Source organism: Balaenoptera ricei, chromosome 20 (genome assembly GCF_028023285.1).
Source record: "Balaenoptera ricei isolate mBalRic1 chromosome 20, mBalRic1.hap2, whole genome shotgun sequence".
NCBI classification, from domain to species: domain Eukaryota; kingdom Metazoa; phylum Chordata; class Mammalia; order Artiodactyla; family Balaenopteridae; genus Balaenoptera; species Balaenoptera ricei.
The window spans coordinates 17,221,323-17,244,249 of record NC_082658.1 but is presented as its reverse complement, the minus strand read 5'-3'; the positions used below and the strand labels follow the sequence as shown (position 1 = coordinate 17,244,249).

The 22,927-nt window shown below is 47.4% G+C and overlaps 2 protein-coding genes across 2 annotated transcripts in view; one reads left to right on the top strand and one right to left on the bottom strand.

Annotated features, from left to right (window-relative positions):
• The window catches only part of WNT3 (Wnt family member 3), a 43,709-nt gene extending 40,115 nt beyond the window's left edge, over positions 1-3,594 (top strand). The window contains exons 3-4 of the mRNA XM_059908022.1: positions 2,258-2,523; positions 3,115-3,594. Coding sequence (XP_059764005.1) covers positions 2,258-2,523; positions 3,115-3,594 — 746 coding nt within the window. The remainder of the gene's footprint in view (positions 1-2,257; positions 2,524-3,114) is intronic.
• A 9,207-nt stretch (positions 3,595-12,801) lies between these two features.
• NSF (N-ethylmaleimide sensitive factor, vesicle fusing ATPase) overlaps positions 12,802-22,927 on the bottom strand; it is a 161,432-nt gene continuing 151,306 nt past the window's right edge. The window contains exons 18-21 of the mRNA XM_059907700.1: positions 20,265-20,399; positions 19,053-19,166; positions 14,897-14,952; positions 12,802-14,443 (exon numbers count right to left, since the gene is read on the bottom strand). Coding sequence (XP_059763683.1) covers positions 14,398-14,443; positions 14,897-14,952; positions 19,053-19,166; positions 20,265-20,399 — 351 coding nt within the window. The 3' untranslated portion in view covers positions 12,802-14,397. The remainder of the gene's footprint in view (positions 14,444-14,896; positions 14,953-19,052; positions 19,167-20,264; positions 20,400-22,927) is intronic.

Here is a 22,927-nt window from a genome sequence, read left to right as displayed (position 1 = left end):
TTTGTGTGGGGGGAGGGAGGGAAGATGTCAGATACACTGGGAATCTGAGGGAAGCTCTGCGGTCTCCGGGAGGAGGGCCCCCGCATGCACGCGCGCCCCAGCGCCCAGAGCCCGGGGGGAACGGGTTCGAACGCAGCTCTAGGCTTCACGCTCGGGCCCCGCCTCTGGCGAGTCCCCCACCCCTGCCGTGTGGGCCGCCAGGGTAGACCTCTGCCCACGGCTTTGAGACCCAGGGTGGCAGGGAGGCGGTCTGCTCCGGGGCGCGCATCTTCCGTGGACGCCGGGGACCGACTCCCCGGGGCTGGCCCGCCCGGAGCGGAGGCCGGGGCGGGGCTGCACCTGGGCGCGGGGGGCGCAGGGGTCAGCGGCCGGAAGGCGTGAGGCTGCGACGGCGGGGTGCGGGCGGCGGGGGATCGCGGTCCCCGGGCGGGGCGGGCGACCCGGAGGGGCTTAGGCGGCTTGAAAAGGGGCCCGAGGGCCGTCCCCCACCGCGCAGCCCGGCCCCGCGCCCGCTGCGGCCGCCGAGCCATTCACACGCCCTCTGGCCATTCGGCGCGGCGCGGCGCGGGGGCGGGGGGCGCCGCTTCAATGGGGATTTCGCGGGCCGGCGCCGGGGACGGGGGCGCGGCCCGGCCGCGGGAGCCGCCCGTTGCTACGCGGTGGCGGCCGGCCCGGCGGCCCGGGCCCGGCGGCCGCATTATGCGGGTAATGCGGTGTGACACCGCGCGAACAAAGGCGGATTGAGCGGCCCAGCGGGCCCCGCCGGACGGGGACCAGCACAGCAGGGCTGTCAGCGCCGCTCCCAGGCTAATCCCCGCCCCGCCCCCGCCGCCCCCGCGTCCCCGGGGCTGGGAACCGAGCGCGGCCCTGGGCCCGGGCGCCGCCGCCGCCGCGAGAGGCCGCGGGCCGGCCGGAAGCGCGGCGCTCGCCCTCGGCGCCCCCGGGTCGCTGAGGGGTGGGCAGTCGGGGCCGGGGTCGGAGCCGGGGCGCAGCGCCTCAGGCCTCGGCCGCCCCGTGTCGCAGTCGGCGCTGGCTGCGCGGGTCCACTGCCCAGGCGGGGCCCGCTCCCACTCCCCGCTGGCCTGCTCGGGAAGGGGGACGCACCCTCCTCTGCAGGTGGCCCACGAGGGCCCCGGGACCTCTAAAGAGACGGCAGTGGCCACGAGGGGTTACGAGGCTCCCTCGTCCGCCGAGCTGCCCTCAGCGCTCAGGACCAGAGCCACAGCCCAGGAAAGGAGACATCCAGGCCAGCAGCCCGGCGTTTTGCAACCTGCCTGGCCTTGGGCAAGTCACCTCCCTGCTCTGGGTTCCTCACCAGTAAGGAGAGAGATGGTTGGACTGCAGGTCTTTCAGGGCTTTGCCTCCGTAGTTGTCAATGTCTGTATCTGCTAAATGGGCCCATAATAAGACTTTCTGCCTCGTAGACGTGAGAGGATTAAATGGGATAAAGCACATGAAGGGCAGAGTCTGGTGCATACCCAACACTCAAAGGTAGTTATCATTATAATGATGTCGGCGGGGTGGGGGGGGCACCCTGAGAATCTCTTCTTTCTCTTTGCTGAACCCTGGGGCAGAAGCAGGGAAGTGCCCTGTGTCCCTCCATCCTCCCGGGAGGAGCTTGGCCTTCTCAGTCCAAAACCTTGGCTTTGTCTGGGTGGAGGACAGGAGAATGGAAGGGGGAAGCTGACATGCTGACCACTGCACTCCTGGTCAGGATCTCTGGTGGCAGAGGGAAGTTGTACCCATTTTACAAAAGGGGTAAGTGAGGCTCAGAAAAGGAAAGGGTCTGCCCACGTGCATCCAGGTGGGCAATGGGTGGACTTGGGTAGGTTTAGGCTGTAGTTTCCCAGGCCTCCCTCCCCACAGACCTCAGGCTCTCTCAGGAGTGGGAGGGCCCAAGTCTGTGCTGGGATTTCCAATTTGGGAAGGTGGAGGGCAGGGGGGCCTGGGGCCAGGACAGATCAAGGCCACCTTATGTCTTCAGCAACCTGCCAGAGTTGTCTTTCCACCCCTGTTTCTAACAGGCTCCACTCTGCCAGCTGTTAAAGCCCTGGGTTAATCAGTTAGCAGCTCTGGGCCTCAGTTTGTTCATCTGTAAAGTGGGGATACCCACTAGGGGCTAGGCCAACCAAGGAGGAAAAGGCACTTCTTCTCCCTTGGGGCTGCCGAGCCCCTTTTCGCAGCTGGGGAAGCCAAGGCAGGGCAGCCACGTCCCAGGACCCGGCCTGAGCAGTGCCTCCCAATGCCTTCCCAACAGCCACCCGCGAATCGGCCTTCGTGCACGCCATCGCCTCAGCCGGCGTGGCCTTCGCCGTCACACGCTCCTGTGCCGAGGGCACCTCCACCATCTGTGGCTGCGACTCGCATCATAAAGGGCCGCCCGGCGAGGGCTGGAAGTGGGGCGGCTGCAGCGAGGACGCCGACTTCGGGGTGCTTGTGTCCCGGGAGTTCGCGGACGCACGTGAGAACAGGCCGGATGCGCGCTCGGCCATGAACAAGCACAACAACGAAGCTGGCCGCACGGTGAGCCCTGGCCGCCCTCACCCCAGCCCTGCCCAAGACCCCTTCCCGGACCTGTCCCTGCCCCTCCCTGTGGCCCCTGTGCATTCCCGGCTCCCTGCTCTCCTCTTTCCCCCTCCTTTCTCCTCGGACTGCTCCCGGTCCCCACCCCCACCCCACCCTGGGGATGCGCAGCCCGCGAGCGCAGGTACCAACCAGCCCATCCGGTGCACTTCAGCTGCCTGTGTAGGGCTGTGAGACCCGTGGGCCTGGCTTAGAATTCAGCCTCCATCCTTTCCTATGGTTGCTTGACCTAGGGCTAGTCACTTAAGCTCCCAGCCTCTTTCCCTATCTGTTACACGGGAATAACAATCCTTACTTCCTAGGGCTTTGAGAAGTGGATGTGATTTCTGCCAGTGCTTGGGGTGTGAAGGGGAGGGAAACAACGGTCATTATTCTTTAGGTCTGAGCCTCAGTCCCTAGTCAGTTCTCATCCTGGCCTAGTGTCAGAGTAGAGAAGGCTTCAGCTATGGGGGTGGGTGGGGCAGATTGGGAGGGCCTGTCGTGCTCCCAGGTGGGGTCAGTCTGGGGACCAGCTGCTACTCCTCTTCCCAGACCATCCTGGACCACATGCACCTCAAGTGCAAGTGCCACGGGCTGTCGGGCAGCTGCGAGGTCAAGACCTGCTGGTGGGCCCAGCCCGACTTCCGCGCCATCGGGGACTTCCTCAAGGACAAGTACGACAGCGCCTCGGAGATGGTGGTGGAGAAGCACCGGGAGTCCCGTGGCTGGGTGGAGACCCTCCGCGCCAAGTACGCGCTCTTCAAGCCGCCCACTGAGAGGGACCTGGTCTACTACGAGAACTCCCCCAACTTTTGCGAGCCCAACCCCGAGACGGGCTCCTTCGGCACCAGGGACCGGACTTGCAATGTCACCTCCCACGGCATCGATGGCTGCGACCTGCTCTGCTGCGGCCGCGGCCACAACACAAGGACGGAGAAGCGGAAGGAGAAATGCCACTGCATCTTCCACTGGTGCTGCTACGTGAGCTGCCAGGAGTGTATCCGCATCTACGATGTGCACACCTGCAAGTAGGGAGCCAGGTAGGGTGGCCCGGTGGGGAGGCTGGGGTGCCTTGGTGCAGGGCACTGGGTTTGCCTGTCTCCTCTTCTTGGCAACCCTGTTCTGTTTCTGAGCGGTCCAGGACACATGTTTCCAAAGCCAAGGTAGGAAGCCAGGATTTCCCAAGCTTCAGTGGGAATGGTCCTTGGGCAGTGTCTTGGTGGATTACACAAAGCACAGATAATAACCAAGTGTGTGCACACGAGGCTGCAATTGATTAAATTCGTGTACAAGTTAGTAAATTAGGAGCCAGGTCAATTTTTCGCACAGCCACTAGCTATCATTATTGAACATCTGTGGAGCCAGAGGAGGGACTGTGGGGTTGGAGGCTGGGACGCCTGACTTCTGGTCTTGACTGTGCTCCTAACTTCCTGTTCTTTCACTTCTTTGGGCCTCAGGTTTCTTACTGTAAAGTGAGGGGGTTAAAATACTTGAAATAGCAGGCCAAAAAGTCTCTTGTACCCCTGAGGCAGAGTCGTTCTGCATCCACCTTGAACTTAGAGGGCAGGTTTTTGTGCAAGCGTAACTCCTACCACCCTCAAGGAGGTGGGTGGGAGGAAGCGGTGTATAAGCCCATATCCCGGCAGATCTGAAGCTTGGGTGGAGCGGGGCACACTCTCACCGCGTTTATGGACGGTGATGGGGAGGAGGAAGGAGTCAAGCTCAGAGTGATGGCGGTGAGTAATCAAGGGATCAAAGGCTGGTGGATTAGGCTCCCAAGCTTCCCAGAGGTGGCCTGCGTGGGAGACACTGTTGCCCGGCCCTCGGGTCCATAGGTCCCCAGGACAGGTCAAGATTGGCATGTGGTGGTCCTGGTCTTGGAGGGTTTCTAAGGCCCAAGGGAGGGTTTCTCCCTTTTCTCTGCCCTGAGAAGGGGCCTAATCTACAGGGGTCCGAGCCCTGGTCCAGCTTCCACCACTTGCCCACCTTGTGACCCAAACAAGACCATCTCCTCATCTGTCATCCTCCCCAGGGGTGCTATGAGGAACAAAGTGAAGGACCCTGGAGACAGTGCTTGATTCGTTGTGAAGGACTCCCCTGTCTGGGTCATCGCTGCCTGGGGCTGTGTCAGCGAGGGCACCCCACTGGGCGATGTGGTTCCACACAGGGCGGGACTGGGGGAGGGGTCGGACTTCTGTGGGGCATGGAGGGACCTCACGTGCTGGGGAGAGCTCTGCTGGAGGGGTGGCTCAGCCAGTCTGGGAAGCCCCTCTGTGTAGCTCAAGTTCCGTCCTGGCAGGGACAGAGTCTGGGAAGACAGCAGGAGGCACCACTTTTCTTGGTGTCTGAATCAAAGCAGTGTGGGGAGTGGAAAGAAGACAGAGGTGGTTCTACCTCCACCACTTCCCAGCTGGAAGCCCAGTTTCCTCATCTGTACGACAGTGGTGATGACGTGGGCCTAGCAGAATTTTCCTGCGGTTCAAGCAAGCCAGCAGATGTGAATGCTCGTCTGAATAGGGTGCTAATAGAAAGTGATGAATGCCGTGAGAGCCAGGACGTGAGGGCAGTCATCGTGCAAGGAAACGGTGTCATCACCTGGGCAGTTTCATTTACTGCTTTTCAAAACGATGGAAGAGAAGTCGGTGACTAAGAGAGAACGCCCAGGCCCCTGTGGCTTGTCAGCTGGAAGGAATGTTTGAAACCTGCAGTGCTTCCTTCCTCTGATGTCCACTCTGGCCAGGGGCAACAGAGTCCCCACTGTCAAGCAGGACACGGCTCTGGCCATGCTGAGAGGAGGCTGGGGGGAAATCGGAGTTTCAGAACACTAGCCCTGGAGGGGGCACAGAGGGCCGTTTGTCTAGCCTGCCCATTGCACAGATAAGGACACTGAGCCCAGGGCTCTGCCTCCAGAAAGGCCCCATATGTGGGTCCTGCAGAGGCCACAGCGGCAGCAGCCCAGGCCCCGGCAGTGGCTCTAGGGGGCTCCAGGGTGTCACAGCTCTGTTCCAGCACCTCCCCTCCCCTCCCCTCCGTGAGCAGCCTAGAGAAGCCGTCTGCCAAGTGGGAAGGAGGTGCTGGGTTTGCCCTCAGTGTCCATAAAACTCCCCCGCCTGCGATCTGACACTGATCGTGAGAAGAGTCAACACTCTCCATCAGCCTTCTGTTCCGCGTTTCTGAAACAGAATGGCACTGCCCCCAGTCTCATGGAAAGTACTACGTGGATGTGGTTTCGACATGCCACACGCAGGTAGATGGTGGCCCCCCGGGCCCTCATATATGGACACTCTGGAGTCCTTGCTCTGGGACAAGTGGAGAATTGTCCCCCAATGTGGTGCCTTTCTGACACACACTCAGTTTGGTGAGTGATTTGGGGCAAGTTGTTTTGCCTCTCTGAGCCCCAGTTCCCTCACCTGTGGACTAGAGGTCATCCACACAAACAGCCCTGGCACAGGGTCCAAGGAAGCAGCAAAAGATTCCAAGGCCGAGGGGAGCTGACCTCCAAGGGCGACTTTCCCCCAGGCCTGCTGCTGGTCTGGAGCCCCAGGCTGAGACCAGTTACCTCTCCTGTCCTTTCATCCACACCGACACTCTGCCGGCGAGATGAGAATGTTCGAGACAGGCTGGCAAGGACTTCAGGGAACAGAGCCTGCAGCCTTTCTGTTGGCTGCACTGTCTCCAGTGCAGGTGGGAGAGAGAAGGGCGCCCCAGAGCAGGACGTGTGCCCTCCACACGCTCGGGGAGGAGCCCCAGTCAAGATGCTTTATGCCACAGGAAGGTCAGAGTCCTGGGCCTTCCTTGTGGGGAAACCTCTTTCCATTGCTTGTACATTTTGTCCAGCGTCTCAGGCTAACCACTGATTTCCTCCCTTACGAGTTCCAGGTTTATTCCTTGTTATTCAGATTCTGTGAGCACAGTAAGCTGGAAAGGGCTCTGCTTGAGAGTCAGGTGGCCTGGCTGACCCCAAGTCCTGGGTCTGTCACTAACTTGCTGCGAGACTTTGGACGTGTCCTTTTAATCTTGCCAAGTCTGTTTCTCTCCTTGTAAAAGTCTACTGGCCGAGGAGTTGGGGGTCGATTGGGAACACCCGTCAGAGCCCTTTGGGCTTAAATCCTTTGTGACATGTAAATACAAATGAAGAAAATGTACACATCGGTGCTCCTATGAGCAGGAATTATTCATAACGCAATAGACTTTCTTCTGTTTGGACAGCTTGATACAGAAACACAGTGTACAGGAGTCTACGAAGTTGGGAATTGGGCCCTAGATCTGCAAGGTTTCTTCCAGTGTCTGTGCAAGACAGGTTCCTATATCAGGCTAGTTACCTGCTACTGGGCTTCCTGTTGCCCAAGCCCAGAGGGTGGAGGGTGGAGAGGTAGGATGTGGATCCCAGCGTGTAGACGCTGAAGCTCTACTGTCCGGTAGCTCACACGCCCTTCCTCAGCGGGAGACCCCAGGTAGCGGAGGGAGCGTGGAACGGCCACTGGAGTCTCCCGTTACCTCCGAGTTCAAGAGAAATGCTGAGACACCCGGTCAGCAGCCTCTGAGCTTTGCACCCTGTGGGTGGTCTCTCTGGGAAAATAATCATGTTCCTAATTCTTCCTCTTTACTTTCCAAAGGGCACTGGGAATGGGTGAAGTGTGTGGCTGGGCAGATTCACCGAAGTCCTATGGGAAGCGGGACCCAGAGCCGGGCTCAGGCCTCAGCATCAGACAGCAAGGAATCCGGACTGTTGCCAGATGCACGTGTGGTAAATTACCTGGATCCAACCCGCCCGCTGCCTGGGAGGCCTCCCTCCCTTCTCTCTCATCTTAAGTTTCTCACCCTACTCTGGATGGTGTGTGGTTTTTAAAGAAGGGGCTTTCTTTTTAGTTCTCTAGGGTCTGATAGGAACAGACCCGAGGCTTATCTTTGCACATGTTAAAGAAAATAAAAATGGAAAAAAAACCCCCACAGAAAACCACTTCTACTCCAACAGAACAGGCTGGGCTCATGTGAGCGCTCTGCCTGGTGGTAAAGACATCAACGTGGGCAAGATTCTGTTTCCCAGCTGCTTCTCCTGGTGACATTCCAAGATGCCTGCGAGGTGAGAGTTAGGAAGTAGGACAAAGCCCTGCAGTCTCCTTTTCTCTGTCTACTCCCATTCAAATCTGATAGACTTTCACATTCTGATAAAAGCCATAGGTTTAGCTGGGATCAAGTGGTAGGGAGGCCCAAGGCAATCGTTAAGAGTCAGGTTTTGAGTTTGAAGAACCGGGAGTTCCAGGCGGCCTGGTAAAGCTGTTTGAAGAGCAGCGCTATGTTCTTCTCAGTCCCATTTTCTCTGTAACCCTGTTCTGCACGAGAGGCTCTTGGGAACTGCAGTCAGATCTCAAAAATCTTTTTCTACCATTCTGCAGTTTCCACCATTAACGCAGTACTTTTTTTTTTTTTTTTTTCTGTAGTGAACGTTGTAAATAGGTTACGTGTGTGGGGCAAGCCTCCTCTAGCTCCAATGGCTTCCTGAAGAAAGTGGTATCTTTAAAGGGGCCATTCTGTCCCTCCCAGCCCTGCTCACCTGCAGATTCTCCATAAAAACAAACTCCAGGTCGAGCAGTTGGACTGTAGGTCACCTTAGTATAAATTAGACAAAGGGTCAGAGGGAGAGTAGCAATATATTCCTGAAGTTCCAATGTTGTGGCTAGTAGATGAGGACACGTCGTCCTGCATCCTTGTCTTTCGTTGGCCTGCGTGAGGAAACGGAAATGCAGAGTTCCTTCACACAGGTCTTCCGGCCTCACCGGTATGCTGACAGCATCAATCCGTGCAGACACCAAGGATCAGCATTAGGTGTTCAAAGGGGGGCAAGCCGTCACTTGCTCCCTTGGGGAAAGCGTCTCACAGCTGAGTTCTCCTTGATCCACACGGGTCCTCTGGAGTGTCCTAGAGGAAGCGAGCACAGTGGAGGCAAACGTGTCTGATGGTACGAGTCAGTGCAACAGCTCTGCCTTAGAGTCAGAAAGAAGAGACACAGCAGGGGCACAGTACAGAACACAGTGATTTCTTCCTCTTCCCCCTTCTCTCTTTGCCTAACACTGACCTAAGGTACCGGCTCAAGCCATCTCCCTATGTGCTCAGGCAGATTCGCCAAGACGATTATCTAGAAGCTGTGCCTGCACTCTTGAATCTGCTGGCAGTGAGCCCTGCTAAAAAGATACACATCCCATCCCCTCTAGAGAGTTTGAAATGCCCCTCCCCATCTCAGACTGAAGTTTTAAATCATGTCAACCAGATAATGCTTGCTTTATGTGAGAATTCTTTCAGCAGAATGGATACAAATTTTCAAAACAGTCTTTTCATATCTATGTATTCTATATTAAAAGTGATAAAGTCATGTTTCTGGGGCGTATTCAAGTAGCTGACAAGTAATTATTTAATAATAGTACATTGAGTGCATTGTAATTATTCTTGCCATAGTCAGGTAATAGTATCCAACAGAAATTTCCTACCAACCTGCTGTATCCAAAGTTTTGTAAAAAGTTGTAGAAGTTGATCTTTTTGATTTTATATTCAAAAAGTCTCTTTTTATAAATATTATTTATTATACAATGTATATACCTTTGAGTTAACTAAGATTATATATTATATAAATATATATATATTTGGAGAAAATATATTTCATCATGCAGTTTTTTTCTGTTAAGTCATTAAAGAGAAGGTAAGCAAACTTAAAACGGATACATTGTACAATGTGTGGAGTTTCCAGATTAATGCTTAGGAGGTCAAGAATATGAGATTCTGAATGTGGTCGCCTCCACTTTCACTCGGAAATTAGTGGCCCAAATTAAGGTCATTTCCTTTGTTTTCTAAGCAAGATCATCTGAGACATCATGGACAGTAGGTCTGATCTACTAAAGGACTTTCTTACAGGCTTACTTTGTTCTAAATCAGCTTCTAACAAAGAATTTCCAGTTTCAGAAGTCAGCAATTTGGGCAGTAATTCATCTCATAGACCCCAGCACTTCCAATGCACAAATTAATGTCACTAGCACTGAGATACGGCTCGAGGCCCACAGACCATGGGGCTGGCCACCAACTTAATCCCTTTCTAACCCATGTTTTCAACTCCATTTATTGGGAAAATAGGATTTGCTTTACTGAAAATGAAACTTGAGTGGAAATGGCTCTCCCCTGCTAGTTCCACTTGAGAGCTAAGCTTCGGGAAGGGTAGGTTGGCGGGAAAGAAGAAATGGTGTGCCCTGGGCTCTGGAACAGGTGTCATTTGAAGGTTTAGATCTGTTTGGGCAGAACAGACCCACTAGTGGGCATGCTCTTGGGAAGGGTATTCTCTCCTTGGACTGAGGCTCCTAAAGGACTCACCTGAAGCTAATAGGTAACGCCTTTTCATCAATGAGATGCTGTAACTCAGTTTTCTCTTTTTTTTATTTTTTATTTTTTAATTAATTTATTTATTTTTGGCTGTGTTGGGTGTTCGTTTCTGTGCGAGGGCTTTCTCTAGTTGTGGCGAGCGGGGGCCACTCTTCATCGCGGTGCGCGGACCTCTCACTATCGCGGCCTCTCTTGTTGCGGAGCACAGGCTCCAGACGCGCAGGCTCAGTAGTTGTGGCTCATGGGCCTAGTTGCTCCGCGGCACGTGGGATCTTCCCAGACCAGAGCTCGAACCCGTGTCCCCTGCATTGGCAGGCAGATTCTCAACCACTGCGCCACCAGGGAAGCCCTGTAACTCAGTTTTATGACCACAGACAATCCTTTGGTCTTCAGACCTACCCATAAAATGTCACCTTCGGTTTATTTGGCACAGCAAAAACATCTTCTCTTCCTTTTTCTTTCTCCTGATTTACCTTTAGTAGGAGTAAGTAAATTCAACTCACTTCACAGAAAAAACAACAGAAAAATAGAGGGGTCTGCCTTGTGCGGTGGAGATGGGCTGCCTGTGCCCTAACCTTAGATTAGGGATGGGTACTAGAAGTTCATGAACTTTCTTTTGCCCGTGACATGTCTTTATTTAGTACCTGAAAAGCTTAAATCACAAAAATGGTGGTTTTGGCTGTGCAATGAATCAGACGTGGAAGGGATACAGATCTCCCCGTCTCATGGAGCTGCTCACCTTTGTATTTCACTTTTACATGAAGCTAATACTCATCTACCCCAGTATTTTGGGCACTTTTTCTTTAACCTATAAAATTGCCAAATATTTAAATGGCCCCTGGTCACACTCACCAAGGCCACTGGTAATCCTTTCTATGATTAATTATATTTATGGTTTAAGAGAATACAGTTTATAGCAGTGCTTGAACATTTAGTTTCTCCATAAGCGTGAATACTATTAAACATCTAAAAACAAGAGGAAGATCCCCCCCCAAAAAAAAATCCAAAAGAAAGAAAAGAGATAATATAATGGGAATCATTATTATCTTTCAAAGCAGTATTAGTTTATGAAGAAAGACGGGAAGGGAAGTGTGTGAGAGAGTTCAAGGATGAAGGGATGAGGTACAAATAGAGGCAGAAGGGAGAAGCAAGGCTAGGGGGACGATGATGGTGAGATTCTTCTAGGTGCGTCAGATGGTGGTGCCCAACGAGCCAACGGTGTATCCACACCGGCCCTGGGGATGTGGACGTGGGCTCATGTGCGTGGCTCACCTACACGCACACACAAGTGAAGTTATTTCAGCAAAATTATGGCTGCTATGGGTTCATCATTTCTCCTGGCTCAACAGAGGACTTTCTAGGAGGCAAAAAATGATCTTACCATTAATCTTATACTCCCAAAATGGAGTGACAGAGTCAGCTGTGTGGAGACTGTACGCTGGGAAAATTTCAAACCTGAGTGAGTCCCCCTTGCAAACTGTCTCTGCTCCTTGGGATTCTTGCCGATCGCAGGCGCCATCTCCTGCATCTTAATGTCACGGTGTCCGCACAGCACACGCCCTCTGTGGGCCCAGCTCCAGGACCCAGTCTCGGCACTGCTTGCCAGCTGAAGAGAAACTTTGGATCATTTTGCAATAACTTCTGGAATCTACATGCTTTTTTGAACTCTCGTACACACCTTTCCCAGTCACTTCTTTGAAGAGGCTTATGGATCAAGTTGCCAGGCAAGGAAAATGAAATCTTGCTTTTACCTTCTGTGTTTGGGCTGGGTCGGTTGTTTATAGCTGACTCAGTGCTTCAGCAAGTCTGTTTACCAGGATTTGATTATTATACACACTTAAATCTTCTTCAAGACTTGTTGCTGAAACTTAGGGAGGCTGTTCACTGTAGTTTTTAGGATATGAAAAAGCCTTAAAGTAAAACAAATTTCAGGTTTAACCACCATTATCCAGGTTTTCTGTGTTACATTAAAAAAAAAAAAGGCGTTTCAGGGAAGTTGTACAACTTTAGAAAGGATAAAAGAACCTCCTTTTCTGAGGTTTTAATTACATCGTCTGATAAAAAGTAGCCTGTTAACAGTTCATCCGTAGAAGAAGAAGAAATCTAGGGCAGCGGATAGTGGAGTCTCCTTTGCTTTATCACCAGGCCGTGCTGTAATCTCGAGCGCTCTCTGCCCAGCATCAGCTTTGAAGAGTTCCGGGATGGCTTTAAGACTACCTTCTCAAGGCTACGCAGGGGCCAGGTGACCTCAGGGCCCTCCTCCCAGGAGGGCGTGGACAGCTCCTGGGGAGCTGACCCTGCTGCTGGAGAAGCCCTGAGGTTGACCTCTCCCCACAAGCCTTGCTGATTTTCTGGGTGGCTTTTAGTCCTAACCCGAGCCACCTCTAAGGATCAGGGTTTAGGCTAAAAGATCTGATAGCTCAGAAACATGCAAAATGGATGAAGGATACCAAAACGAACCATGTGAAGAAATCTCACTGAGAGTGTTTGAGTCCCTTGGCTTGTACGTGTCATAGGAAGGAGTAATTCTACTTGAGAAACAAGTTTCCCTTCCGGTTTATTACTAACCCGCTTATGGCTTTGGTACACTTCAGTTTTTTAGTAAAGGGAAATAAGTAAAAGAGGTATAAAGATTCTTGTTGTGCACTGACTTTATAAAATATGCTATCGATCTGTATTTCCTTTAAATTAACTATATTTTCTGAATGATTAAAATCAGAGATTTTAAAATAAAAATCATCCATCTCCTTACACTAGTTAAAACAAGGAGGGGCTTTTCTGATCCCCTTCTTCTTCATACACTCATATCAGTTATGTATGTTGTTTTGTACAAAATATTGGTCTACAGAATGTTTTCAAGTATATGTACTCTTTATTGCATTCCTTCATTTGCATTAAACAATATAATATTTATATTTTTTCAATATAGTTTTGGAAAAACACAAAGACATTAACCTTATTTAACAAGACATAAGTTAATACAATGTGTGCTGCTTTCATGGGAAGAGAAAAAAGAGGCAAGATCTAAAACAGATAAGGGAATCCAGGATACTGGCCACCAGCAATCACAGAATTTCACAATACAATCCACCTAAAAAAAAAAAAAAAAAAAGCCACAAAATAAGCTAGAGATGAAAACCCAAAAGAAAGTAGATGTGACATACAAGTCTACCAAAAATATACAGAGAGCAAGATCTGGAGATAATTTACCTTCTACCACAGGGACAGATGACAGAGCTACACCCAAGTACCTTATGCGTGACAAGCCTTACAGGTGGTGGTAGGTACCTTCAGGTGGCTCCTGATCGCTTGTCCTAGAAGTTTAAGCAGCAACGGGGAGAGAGTGGGATGTTCCACAAGTCTCCTCACCAAACACGACGACCTGATTAAATTTCTTCAAACTCGGCTTACACCACCGTTCTCCTTCTCTTTGGAAGAAGTGCGTAGTGGGGAAAGGAAATGTCTTCAGTGTATTGGAATGGATGTTAAAGGACTGAGGGGAGAGGACTAGAAAGTGGTTTATTTTTTTCTGGAAAATAGTGTTTTATTTAGATGCTAGGTAGTACAGATAATTTAAAGGAAGGATATATTCTAAGTAAGTCATTAAGCTAAGGAAAAAAGAAAAGTGGTGATACTAAATAAGCCTTTAATATTAAACTAAGGGATTGACCCATTTAGAGTTGGACACTAATGAGTGCTGAGAGGGTTTTAAGTTACTTTAATGACGCCTTTCTGTTTAGGGGTGTGTGCTTTTTCCATACACATCTCTCACAAGCTGTTAACAACATCTACCAAGTGGTAATGATTAGCATATCTCTTGCCACAGAGCAAATTACTTATATTAAGGGGGTGTCACAGCCAACATGGTAATAATCTGACTTTCTGTTAAGAAAGATCTCCTGACTGCAACTTGGAAACATCTCTGAAAATGACTGAGAACAGCATCTTAGAAATTCAAAGCCCTGTTTCTTTAGGCAAAGATAACCAGGCTTCTGGGAGAACCTTTAACCATGTATCCAATTACCTTTAGTGTTAGCACAAGGAAGTTACAAAATAATCCCTTTGAACCCATACCTCTATTCACTGCTCCTGGTTTACATGTAGAAAGTCTTCCTTCTACTCCGGGAACTGTTATTTTGCCACATCGTTGCGTTTATTGAGAGTTTTTAGGTGACAGGTGGTGGTAGGGAGCTTAGAATGTGTAGTGTTCACAAGTACAGTATGTTTCCCACGTTTAAAGACTGAGCAAGAAGGAATCAGCTTGCACGGAAAGGTGAGCACAGCATTCTAAAGCAAATTTATACCTTCCACAAAACTGAGTATCTCAATAAGCACAAGGAAGGGAGTTTCATTGCACTAATCATGCAGAAGGAGCACGTGTTGAAGGCAGGGAACATTTCAATTTGTCCAGTATCTTGAGTAAGTCGAGTGAAGATTCCAGGCCACCTTCACCTTGGTCACTTTCCTTGGTCACTTTGTGTCTGAAAATAGTTCATTTTCAAAGTCGAGGCGGCTACTAAAAAAGAAATATCCAAAACACAAAAAACAGATGATGGTCTGCAAAAAGCCGTTCATCACAAAACCACACTAAAAGCTTCTTAGTGGTTTTTCTACATTTTTCACTACGTATTTGCTATTAGATGAGCATTTCACAAAAGAAAATGGTTGCGCTCCATGCAATTTAAAAGCAGGTTCCAATAAATATGTACCATCGAGCTTTTTCCTGCCTTGTGACAGGGAAGTTTTGCAAAGCAGGACAGGGAGAGCAAACCAACGGTACAACCCATTTCTTTGCTTGGTCTCCTAGACCTACAACACAGCGAAGAATTCTAATAAATGGAAACAAAGTTGTCCAAGAGAGGTTGAGAATTCAAATTCACATGCACTGTACAGCAACTCTTCGAATAGGCACATGGGTTTAAAAGAGTGGAAAGTCTGGCTGGCGGTCTTAAGTGTCGCATGTACTTACGCTCCTTCTTCTCTTAAGAGGGCCAAGAATTTTCTCACACGGTATTCAGGATCCATCTAAACACATCAGAAGAAATAAAGACGACGGGTTAGTGGTGCCTTCTAATAATGATGCACTTACTTCATGCCAAGAAAATGATCGGGTTTATACTTCCTTAGTGCTTTGCTGAGTCACAGAAATGTGCTACCTGCTCCTTGACCAGTATTCTGATACACAGCAAAGCAGACTGTGTCACTCAGGGGAAGTGAATGGGATTTCCCAGCATAGAGAATCGCCATGCACGAGGTTGCGAATGACCCAGCTGGTCATCCACAGGCACCTCAGCTGAGCGCTCCCTTAGCTAGCACCGGGTGAGGAGGCAGCACTGAGAGCCACCAAGTGTGAGACCGGGGCTGCCCATTCATGGGGGTGCACATGGCATCCAATTCATAGGGTTCATCGAAGGCATCAAAGTGAGACCAAGGGCTTCCCTGGTGGTGCAGTGGTTGAGAATCTGCCTGCCGGTGCGGGGGGACACAGGTTCGGGCCCTGGTCTGGGAGGATCCCGCATGCCGCGGAGCGACTGGGCCCGTGGGCCACAGCTGCTGGGCCTGCGCGTCTGGAGCCTGTGCTCCGCAACGGGAGAGGCTGCGATGGTGAGAGGCCCGCGCACCGCGGTGAGGAGTGGCTCCCGCTTGCCGCGACTGGAGAAAGCCCTCGCACAGAAACGAAGACCCAACAGAGCCAAAAATAATAAATAAATAAATAATTCTTAAAAAAAAAAAAAAGTGAGACCAAAACTGAAGAAACCAATTGGTGTTGATTAAGCAACTAAAAAATAGCTTATTAACTCTATATAATGGACATGAGCTTTTCTTAGCCTTGGTCTCTCTTGCATAGTTTCTTCTTTGCAATTAATGAAAAAAATTGTGCTGAAACTAAAAAAAAAAGAACAGTGGGACTGATTCCTCTGACATGCTCTCTGGATAATCCGGGTCTCTTGTGACTGAGAACCGCATTGTGAGTCTAAAAAAAAGATGGGGGAGTTAGTTCTGGCTCAGGTTGTAGGTTCAGGTTGTTATTATTAATTATCCCTACTCATTTTCATTTCATATTCATATTTCTACTAATTTGTTTAATTATATTTTATTCTCATTGGTCCACCAGAGATGTGAAGTAATCTAAAAAATGATCATTAAAAACATCTCTAATGGGGCTTCCCTGGTGGTGCAGTGGTTAAGAATCCGCCTGCCAATGCATGGGGACACGGGTTCAAGCCCTGGTCCGGGAAGATCCCACATGCTGCGGAGCAACGAAGCCCGTGCGCCACAAATACTGAGCCTGTGCTCTAGAGCCTGCGAGCCACAACTACCGAGCCCGCGTGCCACAACTACTGAAGCCCATGCGCCTAGAGCCCATGCTGTGCAACAAGAGAAGCCACCGCAATGAGAAGCTGGTGCACCGCAACGAAGAGTAGCCCCCGCTCGCCACAACTAGAGAAAGCCCGCGCGCAGCAACGAAGACTCAATGCAGCCAAAAATAAATTAAATTAAACAAACAAATTTATAAAAATTTAATTCCTTAAGATGAATTTTTATTGTAAGAAACACAATAAATTTTTATTGTAAGAAACACACCTAACTTTTAAAAAATGTTCCAGGGCAAGGAGTCTGTTTCCCAAGAGGGAACTCCCTGCCCTCCAGGAATAGCTTTCAAATGCTCAGTGCAGCTGTGGGTAAATGTGCAATTGGATTCCCCCCTCCAACCACTTTTTTTTTTTTTTTTAAGATTTCTTCTCTTCTATCCCAGAAAAACATCTGAACAGAAGTTTCAAATGTATAAAAGTTAAGAGGTCAGACTACAAAGGACTAAGAAAAAGTGTGAATATTTAACAAGAGAAACATTTTTCCTCTTTGGGAATAGAATTACATATGAGTCAATTGTCAAGTTCTCTAAAAAAAAAAAGGAACTGGCTGGAGTTCCGCTGTAGTCAGTACTTGCAGGTCTTTGCCCATTAAATATATTTAATATGTGTGAGCAAGGACTTACTGACTTGCCTGTAGCTATGGAATTAAAAGTCAAGAGAAAGGGAGGAAAAAAGTAATCTAGATAAATGACTTTATTCCCTCAGGTGACATCCAGTCAGAGCAGATCCTCAGCACCGTGCAAGTTTTAACAGAATTGTGTATAGTGAACAGAGAGGTAACATGACTTATATTCTGCTAAACTACATGCCTCTTCACTTAGGCTCGGTCTCTCTAAGGCAGATCTAAAGAGAATTCACTCAGCTGCACCAAATCCATTTGATGTGAAGGGGTTCAAACTCAGAGGCCTATGAAGTGTCAGTCGCTGAAGATTAGGCCTGAGTGCCCCACTCTCACTTTCCACCCCACATACAGAGGAGGCATTAACTTGATCACTGACCGGTGGGCATCAAAGGAAGAGGAAGGGGTAGGGATTGGGGAGAAAAACCCACATAGTTTCTTCTATGCAATTATTGAAAAAAAATTGTGCTGAAACTTAAAAAATGAAGACTAGAGCTGACTATCTGACAAATTTACCTTTTCCAAGGAGAGAGCCAATGTATATGCACCTTTACCAAGAATAATCCTAAGCAAAGTGATTTGTCTGTAACTTTAATTTACTGCTCAAAATGAAAAATAAATAAATTGGCTTTAAAATAGTCCAGCTGAAAGTTCAGTAAATTAAACTTTAGGTTTCTGAAAGCTACAATTTTATTTTAAAATAAATTTACTGGACTTCCCTGGTGGCACAGTGGTTAAGAATCCGCCTGCCAATGCAGGGGACATGGGTCCGAGCCCTGGTCCAGGAAGATCCCACATGCCGTGGAGCAACTAAGCCCATGTGCCACAAATACTGAGCCTGCGCTCTAGAGCCCGCAAGCCACAACTACTGAGCCCGCGTGCCACAGCTACTGAAGCCCACGTGCCTAGAGCCCGTGCTCCACAACAAGAGAAGGCACCGCAATGGGAAGCCCACGTGCTACAACAAAGAGTAGCCCCTGCTCGCCACAACTAGAGAAAACCTGTGCACAGCAATGAAGACCCAATGCAGCCAAAAATAAAATAAATAAATTTATATATATATAAAAAAATTTACCAGCAAAGATTAAAAAGCATTTGCTTCGTGATTCCAATTTGTCATTGGTCCAAGAGCCTATTTCAGAAGTAAGTGAAACTTAAATGTCACCTCATCCACCCACAGCTCACACTGCTGGAGGAGCAGGACTGAGCACAACACACGACTCTCAAGAACGCAGCCAGTCTGTCCACCTAAGACCCAGGAGAGAGTCGTTCAACAGACGTTTACTGGGTGCCCGACTATGTGTCCAGTTCTGTTCCAGGGGCTGTGGATTTAATAGTGAGTGAGAGCCAAGGTCCCTGAACTCAACAAAGCTTGGAAGTGATACATTTATTATCTAACTAGTATGTCAGATAAGGACAAAAAGACACAGGATGTGCACACAGAGGGGTGGAGTTACAAAAAGAAGAAAGGTAAGTTGCCCGTAGACGTGAGAAAGTCCCAAAGAGGTTTCATCTGTTTTTGCCCTGGGAGTAGCCTGGGGCTTAGTTTTCTATGTGATCCTGGACGTTTCAACCCTACAGTAGTTTGCATAAAATTTCTAGGAGCCCTGCCAGGGGAGAACATACACAGCCGAAGTCTAATCTGTACACTCAATTACCTTGTCCCTTGAAACTGTCTCCCAGGCCCCTTTTGGTGTCTGTGCGTCGCTTCCTGACCTCTGATGGACAACGCCATCCCACCCCCCCGACCCCTGTAGATAACTGGCTGTGACCCTGCATAACTCATTGACAACCGGTGGGACACTCAGGACCCTTACCTCTAAAATGAGGGGGCAGCAGAACAATTGTTCTTTTAAGTCCTTTCTAGTTCTAAGACCTAGTGACTCCCTAAATTAAAACTTAAAAGTAACTCTATATTCTTTTCTTCTATTTTTGAATTTTAAGAAGTGGGAAAGAAAAGTACCAATAAGTTATTGTTTGATCTCAGAAGCAGGCTACTAACACCAACCTGATTCTGGAAATAATATAAAAGAATTATAACTTAAAACCTCAGCGAGAGGGAATGATAAAAACTCTTGGGATATATCGTGAAGCTTCTACGTCTGAACCATACGGAGAAGGAAGCATCTTACCTGTAGGGACATCTCGATCAACATTAGTAACTTCTTGATTCCTATCCAGACCTTCTTCCCTTTGACTTGCTGTGCAATTGTGGTGCGTTCTTTATCCCTGAAGTTGCCCAACAGCTACAAAAACAATAAAAAAAATGAAAGCACTTCTATAAGTGCATCAACAACATTAGTTAATTCCCACATTTACCCTTAAAAGAACAGTGATAAGAACTACCTAACTGGTTCAAGCTGACAGAATTCTCTCATATTTTAAAATCCAACCTGACTTTCCTGAAATCCATTAGGTGCAATTATGAAAATGAAAACTGGTATCCTAAACTCTGTTTTCTTACGGACCTTGATTATAATTTAGAGATATATTTGCTGGGGGAAAAATAGCTCCAATCCATAATAAATATCAGTTAAAATTTTTAACATTCCTTTCTAGGAATAATCTGTATGTGTCAAAGCAGACTAAATTTAATTCTCTTACTCAACCCCAGCACAAAAACCGCTCAAACAGGTAAGCTGGAAACATTTATCATATAGATAGTTTCTATTTTGTTGGGAGTATGCCCCAATTATATGGGTCTTGAGGATTTTAAGAAGCCTTCCTGACTCTCACTGCTGAGCAAGTCACTAGATAATATTTTCTAACACCTCATCAAGTCATTTGTGCACATTAATATTAATCAAAAGTTTAATAAAGGATATATATTTTTTAAAATTAAAGACTATGTCATCCTCAAAAAAATGTGAGAAAACATTTCCACATTATGAACTTGTTAATAAAGGGGTTGCTTTTACTTCTATAGCTTTTTTCAAGTTTCTAAGGCTTTAACCATTGCTCCAATTTATTAAATGCAAGTAAATGGGCTGAAAGCTACTATGAATAACTGAATTTTCTATTTATTGATTACTCTACTCCCTCCCCCCATTCCAAGTTTCTGGTCCATGTAATCTATATGCATTAGTCATGCTGGGCACAAAGTAATTCATTCCTGGCAGTTTGTATGCTGCTTCCACCAAGGAATGAGGAATTACTTCACTCTCACTTGTATTTATCTCTTCTTCCTCTAATTCCTGAAAATGACTGCCGGTGTATCCCAGGTTCCGCGTTCTAGGTTAACATAGAAACTAAACACCAGGTGCGATGTCTGGGGCACCCTTAGCATTAATCCCAGCCTCAACTCCTTTCTTTGAACGGTGTACACTCCACTGGCTCATTCTCACCTCCAAAGCCTCTAGCAGCTGCTCTCCTGTGGCAATGCTGGGCACGTGGATGGTGGTGCTGAAGGCGTTAAGCATTTCCATCTCCTGAAGGACATCTTTGCGGCTCGTGGTCCCAATGATAAGAAGCTTGCGGCCCTGATCATAGGGAGAAAATGTGTTAAAACACATAGGAAAGGACTGATTAGGAAACTAGAGTAAGCCTGAACAATATCCATTTATTTAATCGCAGAAATGCAAATGATTAGGCAAAAGGGAAGGAAAAAAACTCAGCACTGTCCTCTTGAAAATCCTTTTTTTTGGGGGCCGTGCTGCGCGGCACGTGGGATCTTAGTTCCTGCCTGCAGTGGAAGAGCAGAGTCTTAACCACTAGACCGCCAAGGAAGTCCCTCGAAAATCTTAAAAAAATGTATCAACAACATGATTCAGAAAGAGCAACACTTTCTTCAGCACGTGGTTCAGAAAGAGGCAGCAGCTCTTTCTCCTTATCCATACCAATGACATCATGGACCAGTAAATCAGGAAGATACACAAACCAAATAGAAAGATACCTTAGTATGTGTTTGTAATTCATTTTTCACAGCCAACATAGTATCAATATATGTATGGCTGGGAAAAAAATGAAATGAATGAATGGAAACCCCATGCAACCCACTTAACAAGGCTTTATTACGGTTTTTAGGAGAGGTAGGATAATAATAATAGCTTACATTTATGCAGCAGTTAACTGTGAAAGGCATGGTGCTAAATGCTTTACATAATTGTCTCATTTAATATCTTTAATTTCTTTTTAATTTTTAACCCCAAAATATACAAGGAATGTTTAAAAACTATAGCAGGCTTAGGCCACCATTCCTGATTCCCTCTCTCCAGAAGCAACCATTTTCTACTCTCTTAGTTTTTCTTCTTATATTTACTTCCTTATCTTTAAATAACAATGGTACACTATTATTTTCAGATTTTTCTTTTCAGCTTTAAATATTATTTCCTGAATTCCTATTATGGAAAAGGGAGAGTTAATATTAATTTTGTACAGTCCCCCACCCCAATATGTCCTTTTTCTCATCCTTCCAATTATTTCACAGTCTTTGGTTAAATCTATATTCAGTATTTATTATGATTATATAAATATGATTTACAGCTAAGCCATGTAGTGTACTATTAAATTTCCTTTCTTGGGCAACATTGTGTTTTTATTAGAGTTAATAATGGCCATTCCCCCCCCCCCACCCCTTTGCTTAGTTTATCAAGTACTTACCACAAGTTCATCCCAAACAAATACAGCCACGGATATCATACCAATATGTTCAAACATGTTAGGGAATTTTAAAGTTTTGGGTGTTTTTTCTCAAAGACATTCCCCTCCTGGAGTCCTCTGTTCTCAAAGTTCAATCTGAACTGACTGTTCTCTAGGCCTGCTGCACAGCTGTAGCCCTAGAACTTTCCTCTCTCCTCTGTTAGATCCCCTGTCTCCTCACCTTCCTTTGTTTTTTCATTTATTCTCTTTTCCATGGTACATATACTTCAAAAGCTTCCTGAGAAAGGGTGTATGCGAGGTAAAAATTTTAAGACCTGGAAATGTGTTTATTCCACCCTTAATATTGTACACTTTACACTTGATAGTTTGGCTAGGTATAGAGAACAAGGTTAGAAACAAGTTTCCCCGCAGAATTTTCAAGGCATTGTTCTATTGTCTTTTAATTTTCAGTGTTGCTGACTAGAAGACTGATACCATTCTGATTTTCTGACTCATTGTTGCTAACTTTTAAAAATAAATATAATTTTAAAAGAATCTTTTCTTTATCCATATGTTCTATAAATTGTGAACCTTGAGATAAGTCACTCTTTCTCGTTTACTGAATGTTTCTTTTTTAAAAAAATTACATCCTATTATATTTCATGGATACAACCTTATTTTAGATCTCTGTGAATACTACACATTTTTTAAAATGTTTTCTTCTTTTCTCTGCTTTGTCTTTGTTTCCTCTGAGTTCCTTTTTCTTTTCTTTCTTTTTTTTTTTTCTTATTTGTTCATTGGTGGTTTTCTTCAAGTGTCTGGTGATTGTTGGATTACTATTCATACTTAAGAGGTAAACTAATGACTGGAAGCTCTGAGTCTGAGAGCTTCATGATAGGATGATAAGACTTGGCTGATTACTGGGGGTCCCTCAAAGGTCAGGATGTGTACATTTTCCCCGGAGAATCTTCCAGTCTCCTTCCTGAGGGTTATAGAGACTAGTTCCCAACATACTACATGGGAGTCGATGGGGGAAGGAGTCTGGGTACCTCACCACTCAATATGGAGACTTCCATTTACTCCTATTTGCAGTATGGCACCTCTTTAGATCAATCTCTCATTCAGTGTCCATTATAATCCTAAGAATTAAGTATCAGTATTATCTCTATTTTACTGATGAAGCTACTGAGTCTTATAGATTTAACTAATTTGTTCAAGGTCTAATAACTAATAAATGATGGAGCCAGGAATGGAAACCAGATCCAGAATCCAAAATTGTATACTGCCTTTTTTCACGAAGAAAAACATGTTTTAAAAATGTTTACTTGGAAAATGGAAGAGGAATGGATTTTAAACTATGTCACTAGATTTATCATACACACTCATTCCACAGATAAGCCTTTAATAAAATCATTAAACCTTTCACAGA